At 43.1% G+C, this 25562-nt stretch overlaps 1 protein-coding gene across 5 annotated transcripts in view; it reads left to right on the top strand.

Annotated features, from left to right (window-relative positions):
- ppp1r42 (protein phosphatase 1, regulatory subunit 42) overlaps nucleotides 1-25562 on the top strand; it is a 231429-nt gene that overhangs the window by 60146 nt on the left and 145721 nt on the right. For all 5 annotated transcript variants that reach the window (XM_068030917.1, XM_068030915.1, XM_068030913.1 and 2 more), the window contains one exon: nucleotides 13634-13751. In XM_068030917.1, the coding sequence (XP_067887018.1) occupies nucleotides 13634-13751 (118 nt within the window). The remainder of the gene's footprint in view (nucleotides 1-13633; nucleotides 13752-25562) is intronic.

The raw sequence follows: 25562 nt of genomic DNA, 5'->3' as shown, positions 1-25562 counted from the left end.
CTCCACAGATGCTGCCAGACTTGCTAAGTATTTCCAGCATTTCTTGTTTTTATTTTAGTCAGTACCCACCCTTGCCTTGAAGTCCCCTAAAAGGTACAGTCCCTTGGTGCTAGGAATTCTACTCATGGCAGAGTCAAGTGTCTCATAGAACTGATCCTTGACATCTGGGATGGAGGTGCATGTCGGGGCATTGATGCACATGAGATTAACTGGGCCTGCGCTTGTTGACAAGCGTAGAGTGAGAGGTCTCTCTCGGCCTTCTGTCGGGGGGTTCATTCTTTGCAAGTTGTGTGTTTTTTTTTACTGTGAAACCCACTCCATGTTCACCTGTTGCCTCTTGAGCTTTCCCCTGCCAGAAGAATGAGTAGTGTTTCTCTTTAGGGAACCACTTCAAGTGAGCCTAGTTCCTTGCAGTGCAGCAGTGTCTACAGTGAGCCTTGTAAGTTCTTTGTCGATTGCCGCTGTCTGGCATGCACCATCAACCTGCAGAAGTTGATCAGTAAGGCCAGGACGCATTGTCTTTACATTCCAGCTTGCAATGCGAAGGACTATGTCCTCTTTGTTAAGTTTGTCTTGCCTGGTGCATAGATTATCAACCCACCTGTCGAGAGATAACTTTCGAAGCTCCAAGCACTCATTGAAGCAAGTAGGTTGTGGCAGGATAGGACCTAACCAGGTTTGACAGACTGGACTTGTTTTCACTGGAGTTTAGAAGAGTGAGGGGAGGCTTCATTAAAGTTTATAAGATCCTGAACGGTCTTCGCAAGGTGGATGTGGAGAGGATGTTTCCTCTTGTGGGTGAGTGCAGAATTAGGGGGCACTGTTTTAAAATTAGGCTTCACCCTTTTAGGACAGAGATGAGGAGAATTTTTTTCTCTCAGTGGGTTGTGATACTTTGGAACTCTGCCTCAGAAGGTGGTGGAGGTGGCGTCATTGAATATTTTTAAGGAGGAGATACATAGATTCTTGTTAGGCAAGAGAATCAAGGGTTATCGGAGGTAGATGGGAGTGTGGAATTCGAGACACAAACAGATCAGCCATGATCTTATTGAATGGTGGAGCAGCCTTGAGGGGCCAAATGGCCTCCTTCTGCTCCTAATTCGAATGTTTGTAACTGATTGGGGGCTGCCCAATGTGGGGCAGGCAGTAGTTATCCAATGAAACGTGATGATCTTTCCCACTCTCGGAAGTAAGCCCTGGTGCTGTTACTCTACAATAGCCCAGGGCTAAAAGTCCCCAATAGCTTGGATAAATCTCACAAAGGAATTATTCACCTGGAAACTCGTGTTATGTCATGAACTGAGCATGCGCTATAAGCCGACTCCTGATAACTTGTCACCCTGGCCCAACTGAGCATGCGCCAGAGGCTGGCTCCCGACGGCTTGTCACCCTGGTCCAACTGAGCACGCGCCAGAAGCTGGCTCTTGAAAAACGCGACCCCCTTTTGGAAAATCCCCTTTATGCAAAAAGATTTCTAATATCTCAATTGAAGAGCATTTGCCAAAACTCATTGCAAAAGGCAATGCAACATTACATTTTTTTCTTTTTTTTTTGCAGTGGGTTACTTTATGTTATATATAATAAATTACATGGATATTGGAATACAGAGTAAAATTTCAAAACTTGCTCCAAACTTGGAGGTTTGGCAGACAGACAGTGAGGATGATAGAAATTGACTGCAACATAACATGCATAGGCTCGCAGAATGGACAGAAAAGTGGCCGGTGGAATTTAATACAGAGAAGCGTGAGGTGATGAATTTTGGCTGAAGGGCTAGGGAGAGGCAATATAGACTTAATGGCACAGTTCTAAAGCGTATGCAGGGACAGAAGGACATTGGGAACCATGTGCACAGATCCTTAAACTTAGCAGGATGCATTGAGAGTGAGCAAAGCATATGGGATCTTGGGCTTCATAAATAGAGGTATTGAGTACAAAAGCATAGAAGTTATGCAGAGTCTTTGTAAAGCTCTGGTTAGGCCACAACTGAAGTATTGCATCCAGTTTTGGTCAGCCACACTTTAGGAAGGAAATGAGGGTCCTTGTGAGTGCGCAGAGGAGATTTACCAGAATGTTTCCGGGGATGAGGGATTTTAGCTGCAAGGTTAGGTTGTTCTCCTTGGAGCAAGGGAGATTTGATAGAGGTGTACAAGATTATAATAGGTTTAGATACATAGGCAACGAAAACCTGTTCCCACTAACTGATGGTACAAGGACCATCAGACACTGATTTAAGGTGTTACGGCCAGTTGAGAAAAGTGTCAAGCAGTCCCTCTCAGCCTTCACCTGGTCATACCGTAACAGGATTTAATTTTAAACACACTGTGTTTTTAACTCCCCCCCCCACCTTCGTGAATCCCTGTTCACCACTTTCCAATGATAAGGCAAAGAAACCAGCACAAACAGGTTTTCTTAGGTTTAAAGAAAAAAAGTTGAAATTTATTAAACTTAAACTCTAATTCGGTTGACACCTATGGATATACGATGTGCCCATGCAAGCATGCATACGTGATATACACATGCAAATGGAGACAGAAAAGAACAGAAGAAAAATAAAGTGGAAAGGTCTGAGTCAATATCTGAAGAGATTTTGTTACGGTTCTTTGAGCTCACTGCAGAGTCCTTGATTGTAGTTGATTGCTTTTCGTTGGGGCCCAGTATTCTTCTTAAACCTTGTTCACTGTAGGAGACTTATCTCTCTTGGGGTTCATGTGTCTTCAGGGTATTCAGAGACTTGTGAGAAAGAGATGGGAGCAGACAGGAGAGATCTTCTCAGTCCAGGAGCAAAATGTCTTTCTCCAGTTGAAATTCTCTGTGGCTAGTTCAAAAGACTGGAACAGCCAGTTAGTCATGTGACCAGCTGGTCTAACCACTCCTGCCCCCTGTGGATTGCATCACCCCAGCAGGCCCTGGATTGTGCTTCCCCACCGCCTCAGTGTCTGGTGATCAGCATCCGTTGTGCGTTGAATGTATCAGGGAATGGCCCTTTGTCCTTCCAAGTACTGTCTGTTAATATGCACATTTCTTTTCCAGCCACAGCTGATCTGTTTAACAAGTAATTTCCTCGCTTCAAAAACAGTTAAAAATCAATGTTCATGACAAAATTAATGTGCCTCATTCTTGGCAGGTGGGGCCGTAGTATGACACCTCCACACCCAGTGGAATGAAATTCGATTTGAGAAAAGCGCATTTCATTAAAAGGTTCAAGAGAAAATATAAGACCCAGAAAAAAACATGCATTTTTCTCATTCATTCACAAATAGTAAAACTTATTAAAATTGCCCCTTTCTTGGAATCCCAATAAACATGTGGTTCTTTGGGGAAGTTTTTCTTTAGTTTGCCCATTTCCATGGCTGCCTAGAGTCTTTGAGATGGTTAGGTTTAATTAGCCCTGAATTGGAATTTTTTTTTTCCAGGAGAGTTGGTAGTGGGCCAGTCTATCCTAAACTCTCTTTCGGTGCTTTGCTGAGTCATGCAAAGGCTTTTGACTTCAGGGGATGGGTAGTTTGCTTTTTTTCTGTGTGGCGGAGGATTCTTTGCTCATCTCCCCTTTGTCCTCTTGGACCCTCCTGCCTGCAGGTATTTGTGCAGACTCTACTGCACTCCCCTTTGGCACTTCAACTAAATGAGGCATCACACTCACAGTTTCTCTGCACCCTAAAGGTCTGTCTTTGTCTCTGCAGGTTCCTGTAAATGATGTTAACAACTCTGGTGGGGTGCTTCTAGTGTCTGCATTTACGTAGGAGGATGTGGGGTCTAACTTTTCTCATTCTTCAGGGTCCGGACAGTAAGGGGTTTCATCTGGGATTCTTCACGGACTTCCTTTAACCTGCCCTCTTGGTCACTTTTTCCCCTTCCCTTTCTAAACTTTTGACAGCCATGTGCCTGCCTGTCCCTTTTTGTTCTCGGCAGGGGTCCCTTACAGTTCACCAGTTCTCTGCTGGAGGGTCCTACTAACAACAGTACAGGACTTAGGGGTGCAGGTTTCATTGTAGGTTGGGGTTTCCCCTCAACCTGGCACATGTGGCAACTCCTGCAGTATTCCACCACATCTTTGTGGAGTTTTGGTTAGTCAAGCTGCTGTTTTGTGCGGGCTTTGGCCTTTCATATACCGGCATGTACGGTCACTGTGGTCTCGTGGGCCCTTCTTAATATTTCTCTCTGGTACCCCTGTGGCACCACTAACTGGTGAACTACTGTCCACTCCTTGCTCTCCGGTTTGTGAGGAGAACTCCATTTCCTCATCAGTACCTCATTCTTTAAATAGTAGCAATCAGGGACTCCCTCTGCTTCACTTTCAGCCTGGGCAGCCTCTGCTAACTCTCGCAATACTGGGTCGGCTCGCTGAGCCTCACCTGGGAAAAACTATTTAATTTATTCCCTGGGTCTCCTAACTTTCCAAAGAAAGTCTCGGACAGACAGACCTGGTCATCTGCCTGCAGTGCCAATTCAGTCTCCTCTGGGAGAGCTGGTTTGATCATTGCCTGATCCACTGCACATTCAGGGAAACTGCAGGGTTCCTCTCCCGCCACTGCCCTGTCTCTCTGACCTCCTGTGGTCTTTCTTTCGCTACTGGGGGGCTACCACCTTCACCCCTGCCAGATCATTACCTAGGAGCAGATCAACCCCGTCCACAGGCAAACTAGGGGCAATCCCTATGGTCACCGGTCCCAAAACTCGGTCGCACTCTAGTTGCACCTAGAGTACAGATACAGGCAAACGCTGCCCTCCAATCCCATTCACCACCATTCTGGTGTTCACTGCACTCCCTGGGGAAAGGTTAGGCCTTTTCCCAGTAAAAAGGATCTAGTGGCCCCTGTGTCCCTGAGAATTACTATGGCTTTGCTTGCCCCACTCGAGGGGTATGGGGTTACTTTCTCTTCAGACACAAAACCTGATAACCTGCAGGAATCCTATTAAATTTTCCTGCACTTGCAGCCGTATGCTTCCTGGGTCTCACTCTTACTGCATTTAAAGCCACAGCTTGTTCTGCTGTGCTTTCCATCAAGTTTGCTTCTTCACTGAGTGAGTGTGCCCTGATTAACCCAACCGGTTTTCCCTTTAGTTTCCAGCAGTCAGCTTTTAAATGCCATGCTTTATTACAATGGAAGCACACAGGTCTCCGGGTCTCACTCTTACTGCTCACAGCATCTTCCTCTTTGGCTCGAGGAGGGCCCCCTGTGTCTCCTGCTTTCCTTTCTCTTCCAGGACTGCTTGGGCTCCTATCACCTTCCCACCCTTTGCCCCTTTCAGATTTGTGGGAGTGATTAGGAAAGGTTCTCCCCTGGAAAACTGACTTATAAATTAAAGTGAACTCATCGACCAGAACGCCCGCTTGCCGGGCTCTCTGGACCGGCTGTTCCTCTACATGGGTCTTCATGGAGAATGGGAGAGAGTGTTTAAATTCCTCTAACAGAATTACTTCTCTGAGATTCTCCGAGCTGAGCTGTACTTTAAGAGCACTCAGCAACTGGTCAAAAGCCAGCTGCTTACTTCTTTCAAACTTCAGATAAGTTTGGTTAGCTTGCTTCTTGATTAGCTTGCTTCTTGAGGGTTCTAAATCTTTGGCGATAGGCCTTGAGCACTAATTCATATGCCCCAAGGATAGGATTTTTGGTCAGTTCATAATTTGATAAACTGCCATCTGGCAAAAGGAAATAAACCTCATGGGCTTTTCCAGTTAGCTTGCTTTGTCGTAAAAGAGACCACATCTCAGCTGGCCACCTAAGCAGCCTTTCCAGTTTCTCAAAGGACAGAAAAAATCCTTCTAAATCTTCCTCATTGAATTTTGGAATTAGTTGAGCTAATTTTAACAATTCTGTACCCAGCCCTGAATTACGCTCCTCCATATTGGCCATGCTTTCACTGGGGTTTCTCAGTTGCCCCCTAGCTAACTCGAGCTGTTTCGGCCCTCCTTCTTCGCATTCTTTCTGGAAGGTTCTTTCCCTCTCTCTCTACTCCTCTCTTTGTCTTCACGTTCCTTCTGGAAGGTTCTTTCTCCCTCTCCTGTCTCTCTCTCTCCTCTAACTCAAGTTTCCTTTGTTCCAATTGTATCTTTGCTAACAATACCCTGTCAGAGTCTGCTTTGAACCCCGTTTCTGCTTCTCTAGATTCAAGGGAAAAATGGTTGGCCACTAGCCTTAGGAGTTCAGACTTCCTAGCCTTGCCAAGTACAGTGATCCCACACTGCACAGCCATTTTCCTCAACTCCTCCATAGACAATGCTTTTAACTTATCCCAAGTTACTTCACCCTGGCTTGGGGAACTACTAGCTTCAGTCGCAGACATGTCAGTATTCAAGCACACACAACCACAAGAAAATCTGTGTTGAAATCTTGCTCTTTTTTGATTGGAAACAATTTGGCTTCCCACTTCCAATTTCTCTTGTTTGTCTGTGGGTAAAATCCCAGACGGTAGCCCCCAAATTTCCTCTCAGCCTTCACCTGGTCTTACCGTTAACAGGGTTTAATTTTAAACACACCGTATTTTTAGCTCCCCACTTGGTGAATCCTTGTTCACCACTTTCCAATTATAAAGCAAAGAAACCAGCACAAACAAGCTTTCTTAGGTTTAAAGAAGAAAAGTTGAAATTTATTAAACTTAAACTCTAATTCGGTTGACACCTATGGATACACGATGCACCCATGCTAGCATGCGTATGCGATACACACATGCAAAATAGACACAGAAACGAGCAGAAGAAAAATAAAGTGGAAAGGTCTGAGGCAATATCTGAAGAGATTTTGTTGCGGTTCTTTGAGCTTACTGTAGAGACCTTGATTGTAGGTAGATCTTGCTTTTTGTTGGGGATAGTATTCTTGTTCGCTGTAGGAGACTTTTCTCTCTTGGGGTTCATGTGTCTTCAGTGCATTCAGAAGCTTGTGCGAAAGAAATGGGAGCAGACAGGAGAAATCTTCTCAGTCCAGGAGCAAAAAGTCTCTGTGGCTAGTTCAAAAGACAGGAACAGACAATTAGTCATGTGACCCGCTGGTCTAACCACATCTGGCCCCTGTGGATTGCATCACCCCAGCAGGCCCTGAAATGTGCTTCCCCATCCCCTCACTGTCCGGTGAGCAACATCCATTGTGTGTTGAATGTGAGTGGGAATGGTCCTTTCTCCTTCCAAGTGCTGTCTGTTAATATGCAAATATCTTTTCCAGCCATCGCTGATCTGTTTAACAAGTCATTTCTTCGCTCCAACAACAGTTTAAAAATCAATGTTCATGACAAAATTAATGTGTCTCATTCTTGGCAAGTGGGGGCCTAGCATGACAAAGGCTTAGGGCAAGAGAAGCAGGGAGGATGTGGGGAAGAGCTTTTTTTTTTACATAAGTGGTAATGGCCTGGAACTCACTGCCTCCGAAGGTGGTGGAAGCAGAGATGATCAATGATTTTATAAGAAAATTGGATGGGCACTTGGAAGTAACTTGTAGGGCTATGGGGATCGAGCGAGGGAATGGGACTGACTGGCTTGCTTTACAGCGAGCCATTATGGACTTGATGGGCTGACTGGCCTCTTTCTGTGCCTCTATGTCTCTATAACTTCCAATGGTGGGATTTGAACAACTTATGGATAGTCCAATACCAATACCAAAGCACTGCATTACTGTACCAGAGCAGAAGACTCGCTTTTCCTCACTGTGGGTATATAATTAATGTATACTCAGCATCATCCCCATGGTGGGTCAATTACAATAACAACTTGTGTTTATATAGTGGCTTGAAAGTAGAAAAAATATCAGATAGTGCTTCAGAGAGGCAGTATGTATTAGGAACTCATGGTATTACCAGATGTTGGTACTTATTGTCATTGCCATGCTTGAGCTTCATGACAAAGTGCTTCATCCTGATCTTTTTTCCTCCACTTTGCCAAGAGAAATGCAAAGCATGTGATGCCTCCCTCCCAGAATGGAAATTTATCATTCGAGGAATAGTGGTCATAACTCTGCATCCTAACATTGTATTTGCAGTTTCATTGATTTCTAAATTTATGTCTTCCATTCATTTTTACTTTTTTCATTTTTCATTTTTGTGGAAAAAACCCACCAAAAATCACCTCATTTTCACAATTGAAACAATTGAAAACCTGAAATATGATTTCTACCACAGGATTCTGTTGTGTCTAAATGCTTTGCTTTTATAACAGTACAGTGTATTCCATATTGCGCCGCAGAGAGCTCAGTGTGTTTATCCATTGAGCAATACAGATCAAGAAGGTTCATGGGCTTGATCCCCCTCCCCCACTCTGTGTTAGCTGATGTCAGCTGGGTAGCTGTACAGATGCTGTAATTACCCTTACTACTTATTAATTAAAGAAGGGAACATTGACCGGAATTCTCCTTTAACAAATTTTACTATTTTATGGGCAATCTTATTCTGTTTAATCTCTAAAGTATTAATTGAGTTATTCTCTGGTTAACCAAAAATTGTAACTAAAAAAAAATTGCTTCTGGACAATCTGCCAATGAGTAATTGAAAATCCTGTATTCTGTTCACATGAAAGACTGAATGCGGACATTTGGAATACACTGACACTGATGCAGTGTAAAGCATAAGAAGAAAATCAATGAAATGTCAGTGTTGAGTCACTAGAGGCTACATTTTACTACAAATTCCTTAGTTACTTTGTCTCCTAACCATTTTCTAAAAGGATCTTACTGCAAAATAAGTAAATTTATTTTATTTTCTGAGAAATAAGTATATTTTTTCCATCCCAGTCTGTAAGAGGCATTGAATGGGTATACACAGAATCATGCAGATGGAAGAGAAAGAGCGGTCATGTAAGATTTGAGGTTATAATGTATTGGGTGATAGGTTCGGAGTTTCAGTTCAGTAATTGGTAAATAGGATACAAGCTATTCAGCAGTATTCTATTTACAGTTTAACTAGTCAATGGGTCTGATACAAGAATATAAAAGAAGCATGTTAACTAAATGGAGAGAGATTGCAGAGCTCTGAGATGTAGAGGGATCTGGGTGTCCTAGTGCCTGAATCGCAAAAGGTTGGTCTACAGGTACAGCACGTAATTAGGAAAGCTAATAGATTGTTATCATTTATCGTGAAAGGAATTGAATTGAGGATGTGGTAGGAATATGGCATTCGTGTAGGATTGGTATAAATGGGTGGTTGTTGGTTGGCACAGATTCAGTGGGCCGAAGGACCTGTTTCAGTGCTGTATCTCTAAACTAAAAAAAAAAGAAAAAAGGGCGGCGCAGTGGTTAGCACCGCAGCCTCACAGCTCCAGCGACCCGGGTTCAATTCTGGGTCCTGCCTGTGTGGAGTTTGCAAGTTCTCCCTGTGTTTGCGTGGGTTTTCTCCGGGTGCTCCGGTTTCCTCCCACATGCCAAAGACTTGCAGGTTGATAGGTAAATTGGCCATTATAAATTGCCCCTAGTATAGGTAGGTGGTAGGGAAATATAGGGACAGTTGGGGATGTGGTAGGAATATGGCATTCGTGTAGGATTAGTATAAATGGGTGGTTGTTGGTCGGCACAGACTCGGTGGGCCGAAGGGCCTGTTTCAGTGCTGTATCTCTAAACTAAACTAAACAAAAATAGGGAGGTTATGCTCCAGCTATACAGGGCATTGGTGAGACCACATCTGGAGTACTGTGTACAGTACTGGTCTCTTTATTTAAGGAAGAATGTAAATGCATTGGAGGCTGTAGAGAGAAGGTTTACTAGACCAATACCTGGAATGGGCGGGCTGTCTTACGAGGAAAGATTGGACAGGCTAGGCTTGTATCCACTGGAGTTTAGAAGAGTAAGAGGTGACTTGATTGAAACATATAAGATCCTGAGGGGGTCTTGACAGGTTGGATGTGGAAAGGATGTTTCCCCTTGTGGGAGAATCTAGAACTAGGGGTCAATGTTTAAAAATAAGGGGTCACCCATTTAAGACAGAGATGAGGAGAAATTTTTTCTCTGAGTCTTTGGAACTCTCTTCCTCAAAAGGCGGTGGAAGCAGAATCTTTGAATATTTTTAAGACAGAGGCAGATAGATTTTTAATAAGCAAGGGGGTGGAAGGTTACTGGGGGTAGGTGGAAATGTGGAGTAATCAGTTCAGCCATGAACTTATTTAATGGCGGCTAGGCTCGAAGGGCCAAGTGGTCTACCCCTGCTCCTAATTCGTATGTTCATATGTTTGTATGCAATCCCCCTCACTTTAATGTCCCCTACTACCACTACTTTCCTTTTTGCTCACCTCGCTTGAATGGCATCCTGTACCATGGCGCCATGGTCAGGTTGTTCATCCACACCACAGCCCTCACTCTTGTTTGTACCAGTTGCAAGAACCTCGAACTTGTTGCTCAATTGCAAGGGCTCAGGCAGTCCCACTCCCATCTTCTCTATCCCCTTACCTGCCTGACTCACAGTCACATTCTCCTCTCCCTGACCACTGACCAATTCAGGCGACCCTATTCTAAAGGGGTGTGTGACTGCCTTCTGGAACAGAATTTCCAGGTAACTTTCCCCCTCCCTGATGCATCGCAATGTCTGCAGTTCAGTCTCCAGCTCATCTACTCTGAGCCAAAGCTGCTCAAGCCATAAACACTTACTAGAGACCTGGTTGCCATGGATTGCCGTGGCATTCAGCAGCTCCTGCATAATGCAGCCGCAGCACATCACCTATCCTGCCATCTATATTGTGTTAATTAAATTTATTTTTTCTTAATTAATTTATGGTTCTCCTCTTTACCGAACTCACTCACTCATGAAACTCCCCTCTTCACATATTGTGCACTCAAGCAGTATTCAGGAAAATACATTTTGAATGACCATTTTATTACTTGTACAGCCATTTTCCACTTTTATTGCTGAAGCATCAGTAATCCAGAAAATAGGATCAATTCTTTTACCTTTAAATGGGAAGGTATTTCTCCAATTTACTTAATGCATGTTCTCCTTTGGCCTCCTTGTCTCGAGAGACAATGGGTAAGCGCCGAGAGATGGTCAGTGGTTTGTGGAGCAGCGCCTGGAGTGACTATAAAAGCCAATTCTAGAGTGACAGACTCTTCCACAGGCGCTGCAGATAAAATTGGTTGTCGGGGCTGTTACACAGTTGGCTCTCTCCTTGCGCTTCTGTCTTTTTTCCTGCCAGCAGCCAAGTCTCTTCGACTCGCCACTCTTTAGCCGCGCGTTTATGGCTGTCCACCAGCACTGGCGATCACTGGCAACTGACTCCCACGACTTGTGGTCAATGTCACGGGACTTCATGTCGCGTTTGCAGACGTCTTTAAAGCGGAGACATGGACAGCCATGTGATCTGATACCAGTGACGAGCTCGCTGTACAATGTGTCCTTGGGGATCCTGCCATCTTCCATGCGGCTCAAATGGCCAAGCCATCTCAAGCGCCACTGGCTCAGTCGGGTGTATATGCTGGGGATGTTGGTCGCCTCGAGGACTTCTGCATTGGAGATACGGTCCTGCCACCTGATGCCAAGGATTCGCCAGAGGCAGCGAAGATAGAATGAATTGAGACATCGCTCTTGGCTGACATACGTTGTCCAGGTCTCGCTGCCATAGAGCAAGATACTGAGGACACAGGCTCGATACACTAGGACTTTTGTGTTCCGTGTCAGTGCGCCATTTTCCCACACTCTCTTGGCCAGTCTGGACATAGCAGCGGACGCCTTTCCCATGCACTTGCTGATTTCTGCATCGAGAGACAGGTTATTGGTGATAGTTGAGCCTAGGTAGGAGAATTCTTGAACCATTTAGAGAGCGTGGTCGCCGATATTGATGGATGGAGCATTTCTGATGTCCTGTCCCATGATGTTTGTTTTCATGAGGCTGATGGTTAGGCCAAGTTCGTTGCAGGCAGCCGCAAGTGTCTCTGCAGACACTTTTCTGTGTGGGATGTTAATGCAGCATCGTCAGCAAAGAGAAGTTCCCTGATGAGGACCTTCCATACTTTGGTCTTCGCTCTTAGACAGACTAGGTTCAACAACCTGCCATCTGATCTTGTGTGGAGGAAAGTTTGTTCTTCTGAAGACTTGAATGCATGTGAGAGATACAGAGAGAAGAAAATCCCAAACTGTGTAGGTGCGAGAGCACAGCCCTGTTTCACACTACTCAGGATAGGAAAGGGGTCTGATGAGGCACTGCTATGCTGAATTGTGCCTTTCATATTGTCATGGAATGAGGCGATGATACTTAGTAGCTTTGGTGGACATCCAATCTTTGCTAGTAGTCTGAAGAGACCACGTCTGCTGATGAGGTCAAAGGCTTTGGTGAGATCTTTGAAAGCAACGTAGAGGGTCATCTGTTGTTCGCAGCATTTCTCCTGTAGCTAACGAAGGGAGAACAGCATGTCAATGGTGGATCTCTCTGCTCGAAAGCCACACTGTGCCTCAGGGTAGACACGCTCAGCCAGCTTCTGGAGCTTGTTTAAAATGACTCGAGCGAAGACTTTCCCCACTATGCTGAGCAGGGAGATTCCACGGTATGATGAAAAATATGTGACAATGGTTAATATAGATAATAAGCAAAAATGTAAACTGATAGTTGCTCTGAAATTTTTAAATAAAATTGTGAAAAAGTTTTGTATTTCATGTCTTTATTGTGTTCATGCTTCACTAGTCAACATTTTTTCCAAAGTATTAAATTTATACAAACTTGGCACATAATTGATTTGGTCATAGATTGAATCAGAAAAGATAAATTTATTCCCGTCACAATTTAGTCAGGGACAAGCGAAAAATTATAGATTTTCTTAAATACATTATGACAGACAGTCAGCTGGTTGACAAATTGGTGCCTGCAGATGCAGTTAGCAGTGTTCAGCAAGACAGGCAAGATAAAGATTGGAGCACAGTGGTCAAATACAGGTTCATAACGAGCCATCATTAGTTGAAGAAGAGTCTGCTGCAGTGTTTGATGAGCCAGTCGATGCTCATGCCTTGAATATAATTTGCTCTTGAGTATTTTGTGGCAGACCTCTGAGTGACGAGCATGACATGATCATTTATCAAAGCAAAGGAAACTCCCCAAAGAGATTCCCTTTAGAACTGATTATCGAATAGTTGGAAAGTGGAACCGCTTTATTAGAGACAGGAAAGCAATGTACAATAGAACCAAGTCCAAAGGGTAATCATATTTCCACTAGGACTAATGGTCTGTTAGATAAACATTCTTCTTGAGGCACTTGTCTGGCTTGAAACGGAGTTAACTGTCAGCTAGATCAACCAAGCTTCTTTAGGCAAGTTTTGCTCAAAGATGAATGAGTATAGTTGCCTTTTTGATCTTTTTTCACTTTGTAACTAGATTTTTAAAAAAATAAACCTGAAGTGAATGAACACTTGAAGCTATTATTTATTTGATATTTACAACAATGAAATGAATCTTGCTTAAAGTTTTAGTGCAACATAGAATTTGCTTTTTGAGGAATGTTTGTTACAATGTATCCACTTTTTTGTACAACATATGAATTGTACAGATAATATTATAGAAGTGAAGAATAATTTACTTTGTACCTGTCAGTGTAATATTTTATATAAAATTCTAAACTTTTTTAAAGGTTCCTAATTTTTTGTGAGGAATGCTGCAAATTGACAAGAGTCTTATTAAAACTGTGCAAAAATGAACTTAGAAATTTCAGATATTGAAATCTTCCTTTATTCACAAATCCAGGAACTGGAATATGTATTGAACCAGTGGCAAAAACTCTGGTATCTGGATCTGAGTGGAAATCCTGTGTGCCAGATAGCTAAGTACAGGGACAAAATAATGGTGATGTCTACAAGCCTAGGTAAGAAATATTGTGTTATTTTCAATATTCCATTAGGCAGAATAGAAATAGCATTCCTTTTTAATTAAGTGATGGCGCATCTTTCAATTCAATGTTTTCCGGACACACAATGTCGCAATACGCTGCCTCCATAGTACTATTTGACATTTTATGAAGTGGAATCCAAGGTGCAGTGAGACTGTCTCGGATATGCTAATAAAATATTAAAAATCCTGTTAACAGAAGCTAGATGTATACATCCGCATGGTATGTCATGTTTGCATGCTATGTAAAGCTTGACACATCCTGAGTTACAAAATGTATATATCTTTCTTAAAGAACTACCAGAAAAAATAACTATATGCTTTAAAAGCAATTAAATCCGACAAGTCATTTACATTCAGTGTTTTAACTAAGCATCATTCTGAAAATAAGTCTGTATATGCCAAATGCAGAATTATTGATCAGTCTTCTTTATCATTGAAACTCTAGGATAGCATCACATTTATAGTAAGAATTTGAAGCTCATACTGTTGACTAATTTCAGATGCTCATTAAACGAATATTAAACATTGACATTTTTATAATTATATAATAGCTGATCTTTTGTGTCACTGTTTACTGAATCAATAGCAACTTTCAGTTATGCAGCACCTTTAACATGGATAAAGGCCCCAAGTTACTTCACAGAGACGTAATCATGAAATGAATGCTGATTCAAAGGTGGAGATAGCAAAGCATCAAAGCTTGGTAAAGGAAATGGGTTTTAAGGAGGGTCTTAAATTAGGAGAGGGAGTTGGAAAAGCATAGGGAATTCCAAGAGTGCAGAACATAAGCAGCTGAAGTCATAGCTGCTAATGGTGGGACAAAGGAAGTGCATATGTACAAACAGCTAGAGTCAGAGGAACAGCGTTCAAAGGAAATTATAGAGCTTTGACAACAAATAGGCAGTGGAGGGTTTGGATAAATTGTGATCAAACTGTCTAGTGCTTTGGTCAAACTACACCTTGAACATTCTCGCCATTTCTGGTCACTGAGAAATGGGGAGGGACATTCAATCATTCTGCAGTGCAGAAAAGAGCCACCGAAGGAACGACTGGAAAAGACTGCAAAAGTGTGCAGTTTCAGTCTTGAAGAAAGGCTTGAGAGACTTTATAGAAGTATATAACATTGTGAGGGTTATGGAAACGTAAACACTGAAAATTAATTTAAATTTCAAGAATAAAAAAGGGGACCACAGGATCAAATAAGTAATGTGTAAATTTATGACTATTGGGAAGTTCTTCATGCAGAAAGCAATCAATGCATGGAATGGATTTGGATAGTGTAATAGAGGTGAAAACTTGGCAATAACTTAGGAACTGAATGGATATTGTGGTGAGTTGGGGTGGGGGGTGGGTTCTTCTAGGGTTGTTCTGGAACGACTGTCTTCATCTGTATTTATTTTATGATCTTGTGAACACCTATTTCCTGTAAAAGTCTTGTTCTTCTGTCATGATCATACTTTGTTGACTGTTTCAAAGTAAATAGCAGCAAATCAGAAAGTAGGAAATACACAAATCAAAAGGCAAGTATGTAGATTTATCAAAATAATTAACTGACCAATCAGGAGAACATATTAAAAGAGAAGGGCGGCACAGTGGCGCAGTGGTTAGCACTGCAGCCTCACAGCTCCAGTGACCCAGGTTCAATTCTGGGTACAGCCTGTGTGGAGTTTGCAAGTTCTCCCTGTGTCTGCGTGGGTTTCCTCCGGGTGCTCCGGTTTCCTCCCACAGCCAAAAGATTTGCAGGTTGATAGGTAAATTGGCCATTATAAATTGCCCCTAGTATAGGTAGGTGGTAGGGGAATATAGTGACAGGTGAGGATGTGGTAGGAATATGGGATTAGTGTAGGATTACTATAAATGGGTGGTTAATGGTCGGCACAGACTCGGTGGGCCAAAGGGCCTGTTTCAGTGCTGTATCTCTTAAAAAAAAAGGTGAATCAATCTGAAGCAGTTCATGCCCGCATGCAGCATGACCTACCTAGACAACATCCAGGCTTGGGTGGGGGCGGGGTTGGTGGGTTAAGTGGCAAGTAACATTCCTGCCGTTCAAGTGGCAGGCAATAATCATCTTCAACAAGAGTCTAATCACACTTTGACCTTTGATGGCATTACCATCAAAATCTTCGGGGCCACCATTGACTAGAAACTCAACTGGACCAGCCACATATATGTTGTGGCTGCTGTAACTGTTCAGAGGTTAGTTATTCTGTGGCATATGTCTCACCTTCCGACTCCCCAAAGCCTCTACACAACCTACAAGGCACAAGGTTCAACGACAGTGCTATTAGGTAGGGCGTTCCAGGATCTTGACCCAGTGATGTTGAAGGCTTGCTGATATATGTCCAGGTTGGAATGGTGTATGACTTGGAGGGGAACTTGGAGGTGATGTTGTTTCAATGCACCTTCTGCCTTTGCCTTTCTAGGTAGTGGAGTTTGTGGGTTTTGGAAGTTCAGTCTAAGAAACCTTGGCATGTTGTTGCAGAGCATCCTGTAGATTGTGCACACTGTAGCCACGGTGCATCAGTGGTGGAGGGAGTGGATGTTAAGGTGATGAATGGGCTACCGATCAAGTGGGATTGCTTTGTTTTGGGTGGTGTCAAGCTTCTTGAGTGTTGCAGCTGCACCCATCTAGGCAAATGGAGAGAGCATTCTATCAGTGACTTTGAGGCATTTGGTCACTTTAAACTACTTATGAAAATTAACTTCTTTACATGGATTAAAATTAACCCCTTCAGCAACAACAACAACTTAACTTTATATAATCCATTTAATGTAGTAAAACGTCCCAAGGTGCTCAATAAATGCGATATCAATAAAAGCATTTTTGATATTTTTTAACACAGCCATAGAAGGAGAAATCAGGAAAGATGACCTAAGGTTTGATCAAAGACGTGGTTTTTAGGAGCATCTTAAAAGAGGAGAGAGGGGAAGAGGTTTGGGGAGAGAATTCCACAGCGTAGGGTCAAGGCATAAGAAGTAGGAGTCGATCATGCGGCCCCTCGAGCCTGCTCCACTATTCAATACGATCATGGTTGATCTTCTGCCTCAACTCCACTTTTCCTTCTGCTGTCCATATCCCTTGATTCTCTGAGAAACCAAAACTCTATCTCCGCTTTGAATATACTCAACGATATAGCATCCACAACCTTTGAGCTGGAGAATTCCAAAGATTCGCAGCCCTCCGGGTGAAGAAATTTTTCCTCATCATAGTCCTAAATGATCGATCCTTTATCCTGAGACTGTGTCCCCGTGTTCTGGATTCCCAAGCTGGGGGGGAAACAACCTCTCTGTCTACCCTGTCAAGCCACTTCAGATACTTGCATGTTTCATTGAGATCATCTCTCATTCATCTAAACTCCAGAGAGTAATTTACTCAGCCTCTCATCATAGTACAACACTCTTATCGCAGGGACCAATCTAATGAACCTTTGCTGCACTGTCTCCAAAGCAAGTATATCGTTTCTTAGATATGGAGACAAAAACTGCATACAGTACTCCAGGTCTAATCTCATGAAAGCCCTCTACAATTATAGCAAGACTCCCTTATTTTTGTACTTCTATCCCATGCAATAAAGGCCAACACGCCGTTTGCCTTCCCAATTGATTGCTGTGCCTGCATGCTAACTTTCTGTGTTCCTTGAATGAGTACACACAAGTCTCTCTAAACAACAACATTTAAAATTCTACACCTTTTAAAAATATTCTACTTTTCTATTCTTAGTATTGTTATGTTCATCTAGTTCATGGTTTGTATTAATATTTTAGAGGTCACTTTTAGTTTGTGGGAAATTAAATGTGTAGCTGTAATATAATTAAAATTCCTGGAATTTAAAAAAATTTGCAGGACCACCCAAGAGATTTTATTTCAAATTTCATTCCATGTGTACTCACAGAGGCAGACTTAGAGAGGTGAGAGCCATAAAAAATCAGCTGGACTTGTTTAGTTGGGGAACTGTAGTCAAAGTCTTGAAGGAATTGTCCTGTCATTGTTAGTAATATCATTGTTCATGTGGATATCAGAAATCAGAGATGTTTTGGAGTTGGAGGTAATTAGCTGAAATTGCTATCTGGACCATCCCACATCTACTATGTTGCTATGGCGATAGATGATGTAGGGAGATACCTTTTGGTCAGGTTTTTTTTTTGCCTCTGTTCTTGCTTACAGACAGTCAGTTGGTTCTGAAAGCTGTTGGCTTTAAAAGCAGTTGGATTCAGGAGCAGGAAGGCTATCAGGAACCAAGTGTGTTTCTGATTTGAGTAAGGCCCAGGCTCAGGTTGGGAGATCCAGATTCGTGAGATGTCAGATGAGAGCTGGAGGTTGCCTAGCCAGATGCCAGAGGAAGAAACCTCAGCAGATCTCATACCTCGGAATATAGCTGAGGAACTAAGGAAAATCGAAGTGAATTCCTAAGAGCTGTGGTACACTTTGGATTGGTCCCAGGTGAAGTGAACAAACTGCCAAGATCCTGTAAAGTATAAGGGAATTCTTGGGGTGGAAGGAAAAGTCAAACACGGGTGTTCTGTTGAGATTTAGAGTTTAAAGTAAGTGTCTTCATGTTTTGTTAAGATTTTAAGTTTACAGTATAAGTGATTTCAAATTGTATTGTTAAAGTTTTGCCTTGTTTAACTCTTGTACAGTAAAGTTTTTTTTGTTTAAAACGTGAAATCTAGTGGCATAATTCTTTCACTAATAACTAGGAGTTCAAATTTCTTGTAAAAAAAAATTACTGGTCTCTAAAGGGGTTGTAACACTCTTCTTCTTTGGCCTCCTTATCTTGAGAGACAATGGGTAAGCGCCTGGAGTGTGTGGAGCAGCGCCTGGAGTGGCTATAAAGGCCAATTCTAGAGTGACAGGCTCTTCCGCAGGTGCTGCAGAAAAATTTGTTTGTCGGGGCTGTTACACAGTTGGCTCTCCCCTTGCGCCTCTGTCTTTTTTCCTGCCAACTGCTAAGTCTCTTCGACTCGCCACACTTTAGCCCCGCCTTTATGGCTGCCCGCCAGCTCTGGCAAGCGCTGGCAACTGACTCCCACGACTTGTGATCAATGTCACAGGACTTCATGTCGCGTTTGCAGACGTCTTTAAAGCGGAGACATGGACGGCCGGTGGGTCTGATACCCAGTGGCGGAAAACTATTAATGTGAATAATCTCACACTTCACAACATTTTACTCCATCTACCACCTTGTTGCTCATCCACTTAACCTGTCTATATATCTCTTCGGCCTCTTTGTGTCCTCCTTACAACATAAATTCCAACCTAGCTTTATATCGTCAGCAAACTTGGATTCATTACTCTTGGTCCCTTCATCTAAGTCATTAATGTAGATTGAAATTGCTGATACCCCAGCACTGATCCTTGCGGCACTCCACTAGTTACAGCTTATGCTGTTTATCCCTTGCTATGGACAGAGGTTCTCTCTATGGCAGGAGATCCCAGACTGCTGTTCTCATGTTCTAATGACTTCCTTTGTTCTCCAAAAAGATTACCTTTAAAGGTAAATTCATAATATGTTAGTTTCACCCATGTGACATTAGGCTTTCGGTTCCTGAGGGGCTATACAATGGCTTCTGATCTCAGCCAATTTTGTTAAGATGAGGGATGTTCACGCTTTATTGTAGTGATTATAGCTGAAGATGGAGCATCTGCGAATGCTTTTATTTTAGCTCACTTTGTGGATAACTCACATTCATGAGTGATGAGCTCAATGTAGAGGAGGTTAATGAGTTTCAGTTCCAGCAGACATGAATGTGTATTTGAGTGCAGGGGAAGATTTGTGTCATGTGACTTTATCCTCCATCTTGTCGAAGGCAAATGTACCAGTCTTTTTAAATTGTTCTTTTTTTATAACTTCGATTTATTTTTGTATTTCCATCGCTGCACTTCCTGTGAGGTTGACAACCTACGCTCAGCTTCCCATCTGTTAACCAATCCTTCATCGATGCTGATATATTACCCCCAACTCCATGAGCCTTATCTTGCATATTAACTTTTTGTGTGGCACCTTATCAAATGCTTTTTGAAAATCCAAGTATACTATGTCTACTGGCTCCCCTTTATCAACCAACTAGTGCATCCTCAAAAAACTCTTAAATTTGTCAAACATGATTTCCCTTCCATGAAACCTTGTTGACTCTTTCTTACCATACTATGATTTTCTAAATGCATTATTAAGGCTTCCTTGACAATAGATTCCAGCACTTTCCCAATGACTGGTGTCAGACTAACTGGCCTATAGTTCCCTGTTTTCTCTTTCCCTCCTTTCTTGAACAGCAGTGTTACATTTGTTAACTTCCAATCCGCTGGGGCTGTTCTAGAATCTCGGGTATTTTGGAAAATCATAACCAGTGCATCCGCCATCTCTATAGCTACTTCTTTTAGAACCCTAGGATGTAGACCATCAGGTCCTGGGAAATTGTAGGTTTTTAGTCCCTGAAGTTTCTCTAATACTTTCCCTCTACTGATATGAATTGCTTTAAGCTCCTCACTCTTATTAGCCTCTTGGTCACCCTCTATTTCTGATATGTAATTTGTGTCTTCTACTGTGAAGACAGACACAAAATACTAGTTCAATGTCTCTGCCATTTCCTCATTCCCCACAATAATTTCTCCTGTCTCTGCCTCTAAGGGACCAATGTTTACATTAGCTACTCTCCTTTTTATATGCTTGTAAAAGCGCTTACAATGTGCTATAAGATTAGTTTACACTTATATTCTATTTTTCCCTTTTCATCAACGTTTTAGTAGCCCATTGCTGGTAGCTGAAAGCATGGCCACCAATGGTGAAGTGATTAAAATCTGGGATGCGCAAGAGGCCAGAATTGGAGGAACACACAGATCTCGAAGGATTGTAGGGCCAGAGGAGGCTACACATTTAGGGAGGGGTGGAGGGATATGAAAATAAGGATTTTAAAATTGAGGCGTTGCCAGATAGGGAGGCGGTGATGGCCAGTAAGCACAGGGGAGGTGTGTGATTGAGATTTGGAGCAAGTTAAGATAGGGCAACAGAGTTTTGGATGAGCGCAAGTTTATGTAGGGTGGGAGATGAGAGAATTCCAGGGACAGCATTGAAATAGTCAAGCCTGGAGGTAACACAGACATGAATGAGGTTTTTAGCAGCAGATGAGTTGAGCAAATGTTGGAGTCGGGTGATGTTACGGAGATGGAAGTAGCCAGTCTTGACGATGGTGCTGATATGTGGTTGGTAGCTCAACTCGGAGTCAAATCTGTGAACGGTCTGCTCAGCTAAAGGCAGTTATCAAAGATGGAACTGGTGGCAGAGACCAAAGACAATGTGCGAAATTTCCAGTGGATGGTCCCTGCCGAAATGATGGGACCTACAGCAGGCCGAGAACCATTGACAGCTTCAGCGGGCTTTGCCGTGGCTATTTAACTGCGCCATGGCATTAACATTCCACCTCCAGGTTCTCCAGCAAATTGGAGGGCAGGCAGGATGGTGCGCCTTATCTGTCAAAGGAAGAATTTCTAATTAAAGGGACCCAGCATGGGTCAGAAAGGCTCAACTGTACATAAATATTTGAAGCTACAGCAACCACAGGAATGGAGAGGAGCCTTCTTGGTTTGTCACTCTTACCTGGCGGTCCTGCTGCGGGCTCTGAGGTATGGTGCGAGGTGATCTTTCCCAATGATGGGAGGAAGAGGACAGTGTCTCTCACCAAGCAGATGTGCATGGAAGTGGGCAAGGGGGTCAGCAGCAGAACTGTGGTTCTTCCACCCTGGAGACAGTGCACCAAGAGTACCCAGGAGGGCGATTAAGGCAAGTGTGTGCTGGAGTCTGTGTGTGCAGACTCCAGTCTGTGTAATCTGAACAGTTGACCTGGTGAATGTAGTGCTAGACTCACTGACTTTGGATTCAAAGCTTGTATTTTTTCTGAGACTGGAAAAGGAAGCTGAAAGGTTCAGAGTTCTGGTGACTTAAGAGTTATTTAAGGCAGCACTGGTGGAGCTACGCCATCAGGAATGTTGTGAGCAAAATTATGAAAGTTCTGGAAGGGTGTGCAGTTTTGGTAAAGATGGTATCAGTGGAGTTCAATTGCAGGGGAACTGCTATCGAATGGAAATCAGTGTTTGCATCTTGGAAGACAGGATTTGGAGAATTACTTGAGAAGTTCAAAGACCTGAAGGACCTTGTGGCTGTAACTGGTGCTATCTTTGCAGAGAGGACTGCCTAAAAATACTTGTGAGATTTATCTTTGTTGCATCTGATAATCAATGTGTAATCTTTAAGCTATATATATTGCCAATGATTTAGTTGTTATTTCATGTTTAATTTATGTTGGTTTTGGTTTCAGTGTTGCAATAAAATTTATAAAATTGAAATCTTTTCTGTTAGTTTTTTTCCGCTAAATTGGGGTTGGTCAGTGGATTGGATTCTTTTGGTTTATGGTCTCAATGGGAATCATAACAAAATTAGGGACTCATTCAGGATCTGATCCAAGACTGGGCTGTAAAACTGGATCACTGGAATTCTCCAGAGTTTTAAAGAACAAGATTTCACATTTACTTTTGCTGTATTTAGTAGGAAATCAACATGAATACCTTTGATGCTCAGGCCTTTGTGGAGTAAGAGGATTTGTCTCTTAGTTCCTTGAAATGGTTGACAAAAGATAATTTGAAGGCTATAGCAGGGAACATAGAGGTCATCTTAAAATCAGGGGCTAGGAAGGCAGAGACCATTGAAGAATTGGCTCGTCAGTTGAAGATTGAGAAAGAAAAGGATGTTTCAGTGTGTGCCCAAGTAAAACTAACAAAAATGCTATTTGAAATAGAGAATGTGATATTGGAAAGAGAAGAGAAAAAGACAAAGAAAGTGAAAGGGAAAGGGAGAAATGAGGATTGGAAAAGGCAAAGCTCAATGCCGGTGGGTGTGAATTGGAGATGAAAGCTGTGGATAACCCTGAGAAAGCTCCTCGTAGTTGTGATTTGGCAAAGAATATTCACTTGGTACCTAAATTTAGTGAAGAAAGAATATAAATGTACTTTGTGTCATTTGAGAAAATTGCTCTGGATCTGGATTGGCCTAAATCATCCTGGACAATGCTCCTACAGAGTGTTTTTGTAGGGTGAGCTTTGGAGGTGTACTCATCTCTTACAGATAATCACTCACGTGACTATGACAAAGACTGCTTTTCTCAAAGTCTATGATTGGTACCAGAGGCCTACAGACAAAAATTTAGAAATTTAAAAAGAGACAGGGTTTATGATCTCCATGGGAATCATAACAAAATTAGGGACTAATTCAGGATCTGATCCAAGACTGGGCTGTAAAACTGAATCAATGTGTGGAATTTGTGAGAGAAGGAAATGGTGTTTGATAGGTGATATAGATCGATGAAGATCGCACAAAACTTTAGAGCCTTAGGGAAGTGATTTTGGTGGAAGAATTCAAAAATAGTGTTCCTTCAGGACTAAGGTATCACCTGGAAGAACATAAAATTGTTAAATAAGGGATATTGCAGTAATGGCAGCTGATTACTAATTGAGTCACAAAAGCAGTAGTCACAGGCCCCAGTTTGGACACTTTCAGAAAAGTTGGGAGAGATAGAAAATTTAATAATGAAAAGAGATCTGGTTCTATTGAGAAAGATGGCAAAGGTAAAGAGACAGACACACCTCAGGTTGGTAAAAGAGAAAGCCAGGAGGAAAGGTTTGGTTCGAGTAGACTGACCTGCTATTTCTGCCATAAGAAAGGACATATGAAGGCTGAGTATTGTGTTGTGATCTCAGTTGAAACCATTAACTTAAAAACAGGAGATACAAACTCCCCAGACCTATTAAAGGATTACACAACAAGAGTTCACGTTTTAAGACTTTTACTACAACAACTAAACAGTAATTAGTAGGTAGCTAATGCACTAAATTACAGAGAAAGATATTTCCATAACTTATTCTTCTTTCTTCTTCTTCTTTGGCCTCCTTGTCTTGAGAGACAATGGGTAAGCGCCTGGAGATGGTCAATGGTTTGTGAAGCAGCGCCTGGAGTGGCTATAAAGGCCAATTATAGAGTGGCAGACTCTTCCACAGGTGCTGCAGATAAAATTGGTTGTCGGGAGTGTTACACAGTTGGCTCTCTCCTTGCGCTTCTGTCTTTTTTCCTGCCAACGGCTAAGTCTCTTTGACTCACCACTCTTTTTAGCCCCGCCTTTACGGCTGTCTGCCAGCTCTGGCGATCACTGGCAACTGACTCCCACGACCTGTGGTCAATGTCACAGGACTTCGTGTCGCGTTTGCAGACGTCTGTAAAGCGGAGACGTGGACGGCTGGTGGGTCTGATACCAGTGACGAGCTCGCTGTACAATGTATCCTTGGGGATCCTGCCATCTTCCATGCGGCTCACATGGCCAAGCCAACTCAAGCGCCGCTGGCTCAGTGGGGTGTATATGCTGGGGATGTTGGCCGCCTCGAGGACATCTGCATTGGAGATACAGTCCTGCCAACTGATGCCAAGGATTCTCCGGAGGCAGCGAAGATGGAATGAATTGAGACGTCACTCTTGGCTGACATACGTTGTCCAGGCCTCACTGCCGTAGAGCAAGGTACTGAGGACACAGGCTTGATACACTCGGACTTTTGAATTCCGTGTCAGTGCGCCATTTTCCCACACTCTCTTGGCCAGTCTGGACATAGCAGCGGACGCCTTTCCCATGCGCTTGTTGATTTCTGCATTGAGAGACAGATTACTGGTGATAGTTGAGCCTAGATAGGTGAACTCTTGAACCACTTGAAGAGCGTGGCCGCCGATATTGATGGATGGAGAATTTCTGACGTCCTGTTCCATGATATTCGTTTTCTTGAGGCTGATGGTTAGGCCAAATTCGTTGCAGGCAGCCGCAATCCTGTCGTTGAGTCTCTGCAGACACTCTTCTGTGTGGGATGTTACTGCAGCATCGTCAGCAAAGAGGAGCTCCCTGATGAGGACCTTCGCTCTTAGACGGGCAAGGTTGAACAACCTGCCATCTGATCTTGTGCGGAGGAAAATTCCTTCTTCTGAAGACTTGAACACATGTGAGAGCAGCAGGAAGAAAAAGATCCCAAATAGTGTTGGTGCAAGAACATGGTCCTGTTTCACGCCACTCAGGGTAGGAAAGGGATCTGATGAGGCACCACTATGCTGAATTGTGCCTTTCATATTGCCATGGAATGAGGTGATGATACTTAGTAGCTTTGGTGGACATCTGATCTTTGCTAGTAGTCTGAAGAGACCACGTCTGCTGACGAGGTCGAAGGCTTTGGTGAGATCTATGAAAGCAACATAGAGGGGCATCTGTTGTCCGCGGCATTTCTCCTGTAGCTGGTGAAGAGAGAACAGCATGTCAATGGTGGATCTCTCTGCTCGAAAGCCACACTGTGCCTCAGGGTAGACATGCTCAGCCAGCTTCTGGAGCCTGTTTAAAGCGACTCGAGCGAAGACTTTCCCCACTATGCTGAGCAGGGAGATTCCACCATAGTTGTTGCAGTCACCGCGGTCACCCTTGTTCTTATAGAGGGTGATGATATTGGAATCGCGCATGTCGTGTGGTACTGCTCCCTCATCCCAGCACAGGCAAAGCAGTTCATCGAGTGCTGAGAGTATAGCAGGCTTGGCACTCTTGATTATTTCAGGGGTAATGCCGTCCTTCCCAGGGGTTTTCCACAGGCTAGAGAATCAGTGGCATCACTGAGTTCCGATTTTATTGGCTGTTCGTCCAGCTCATCCATGACTGGCAGAGACTGGGCTGTATTGAGGGCTTTAACTTACAGAGCATTCTCTTCGAATCAGTATCTTTG

The sequence above is a fragment of the Heterodontus francisci genome, chromosome 5, assembly GCF_036365525.1.
Source record: "Heterodontus francisci isolate sHetFra1 chromosome 5, sHetFra1.hap1, whole genome shotgun sequence".
Classification (NCBI taxonomy): Eukaryota; Metazoa; Chordata; class Chondrichthyes; order Heterodontiformes; family Heterodontidae; genus Heterodontus; species Heterodontus francisci.
Note: the sequence above shows the minus strand (reverse complement) of the source record. Positions and strands in the feature narration are given on the sequence as shown.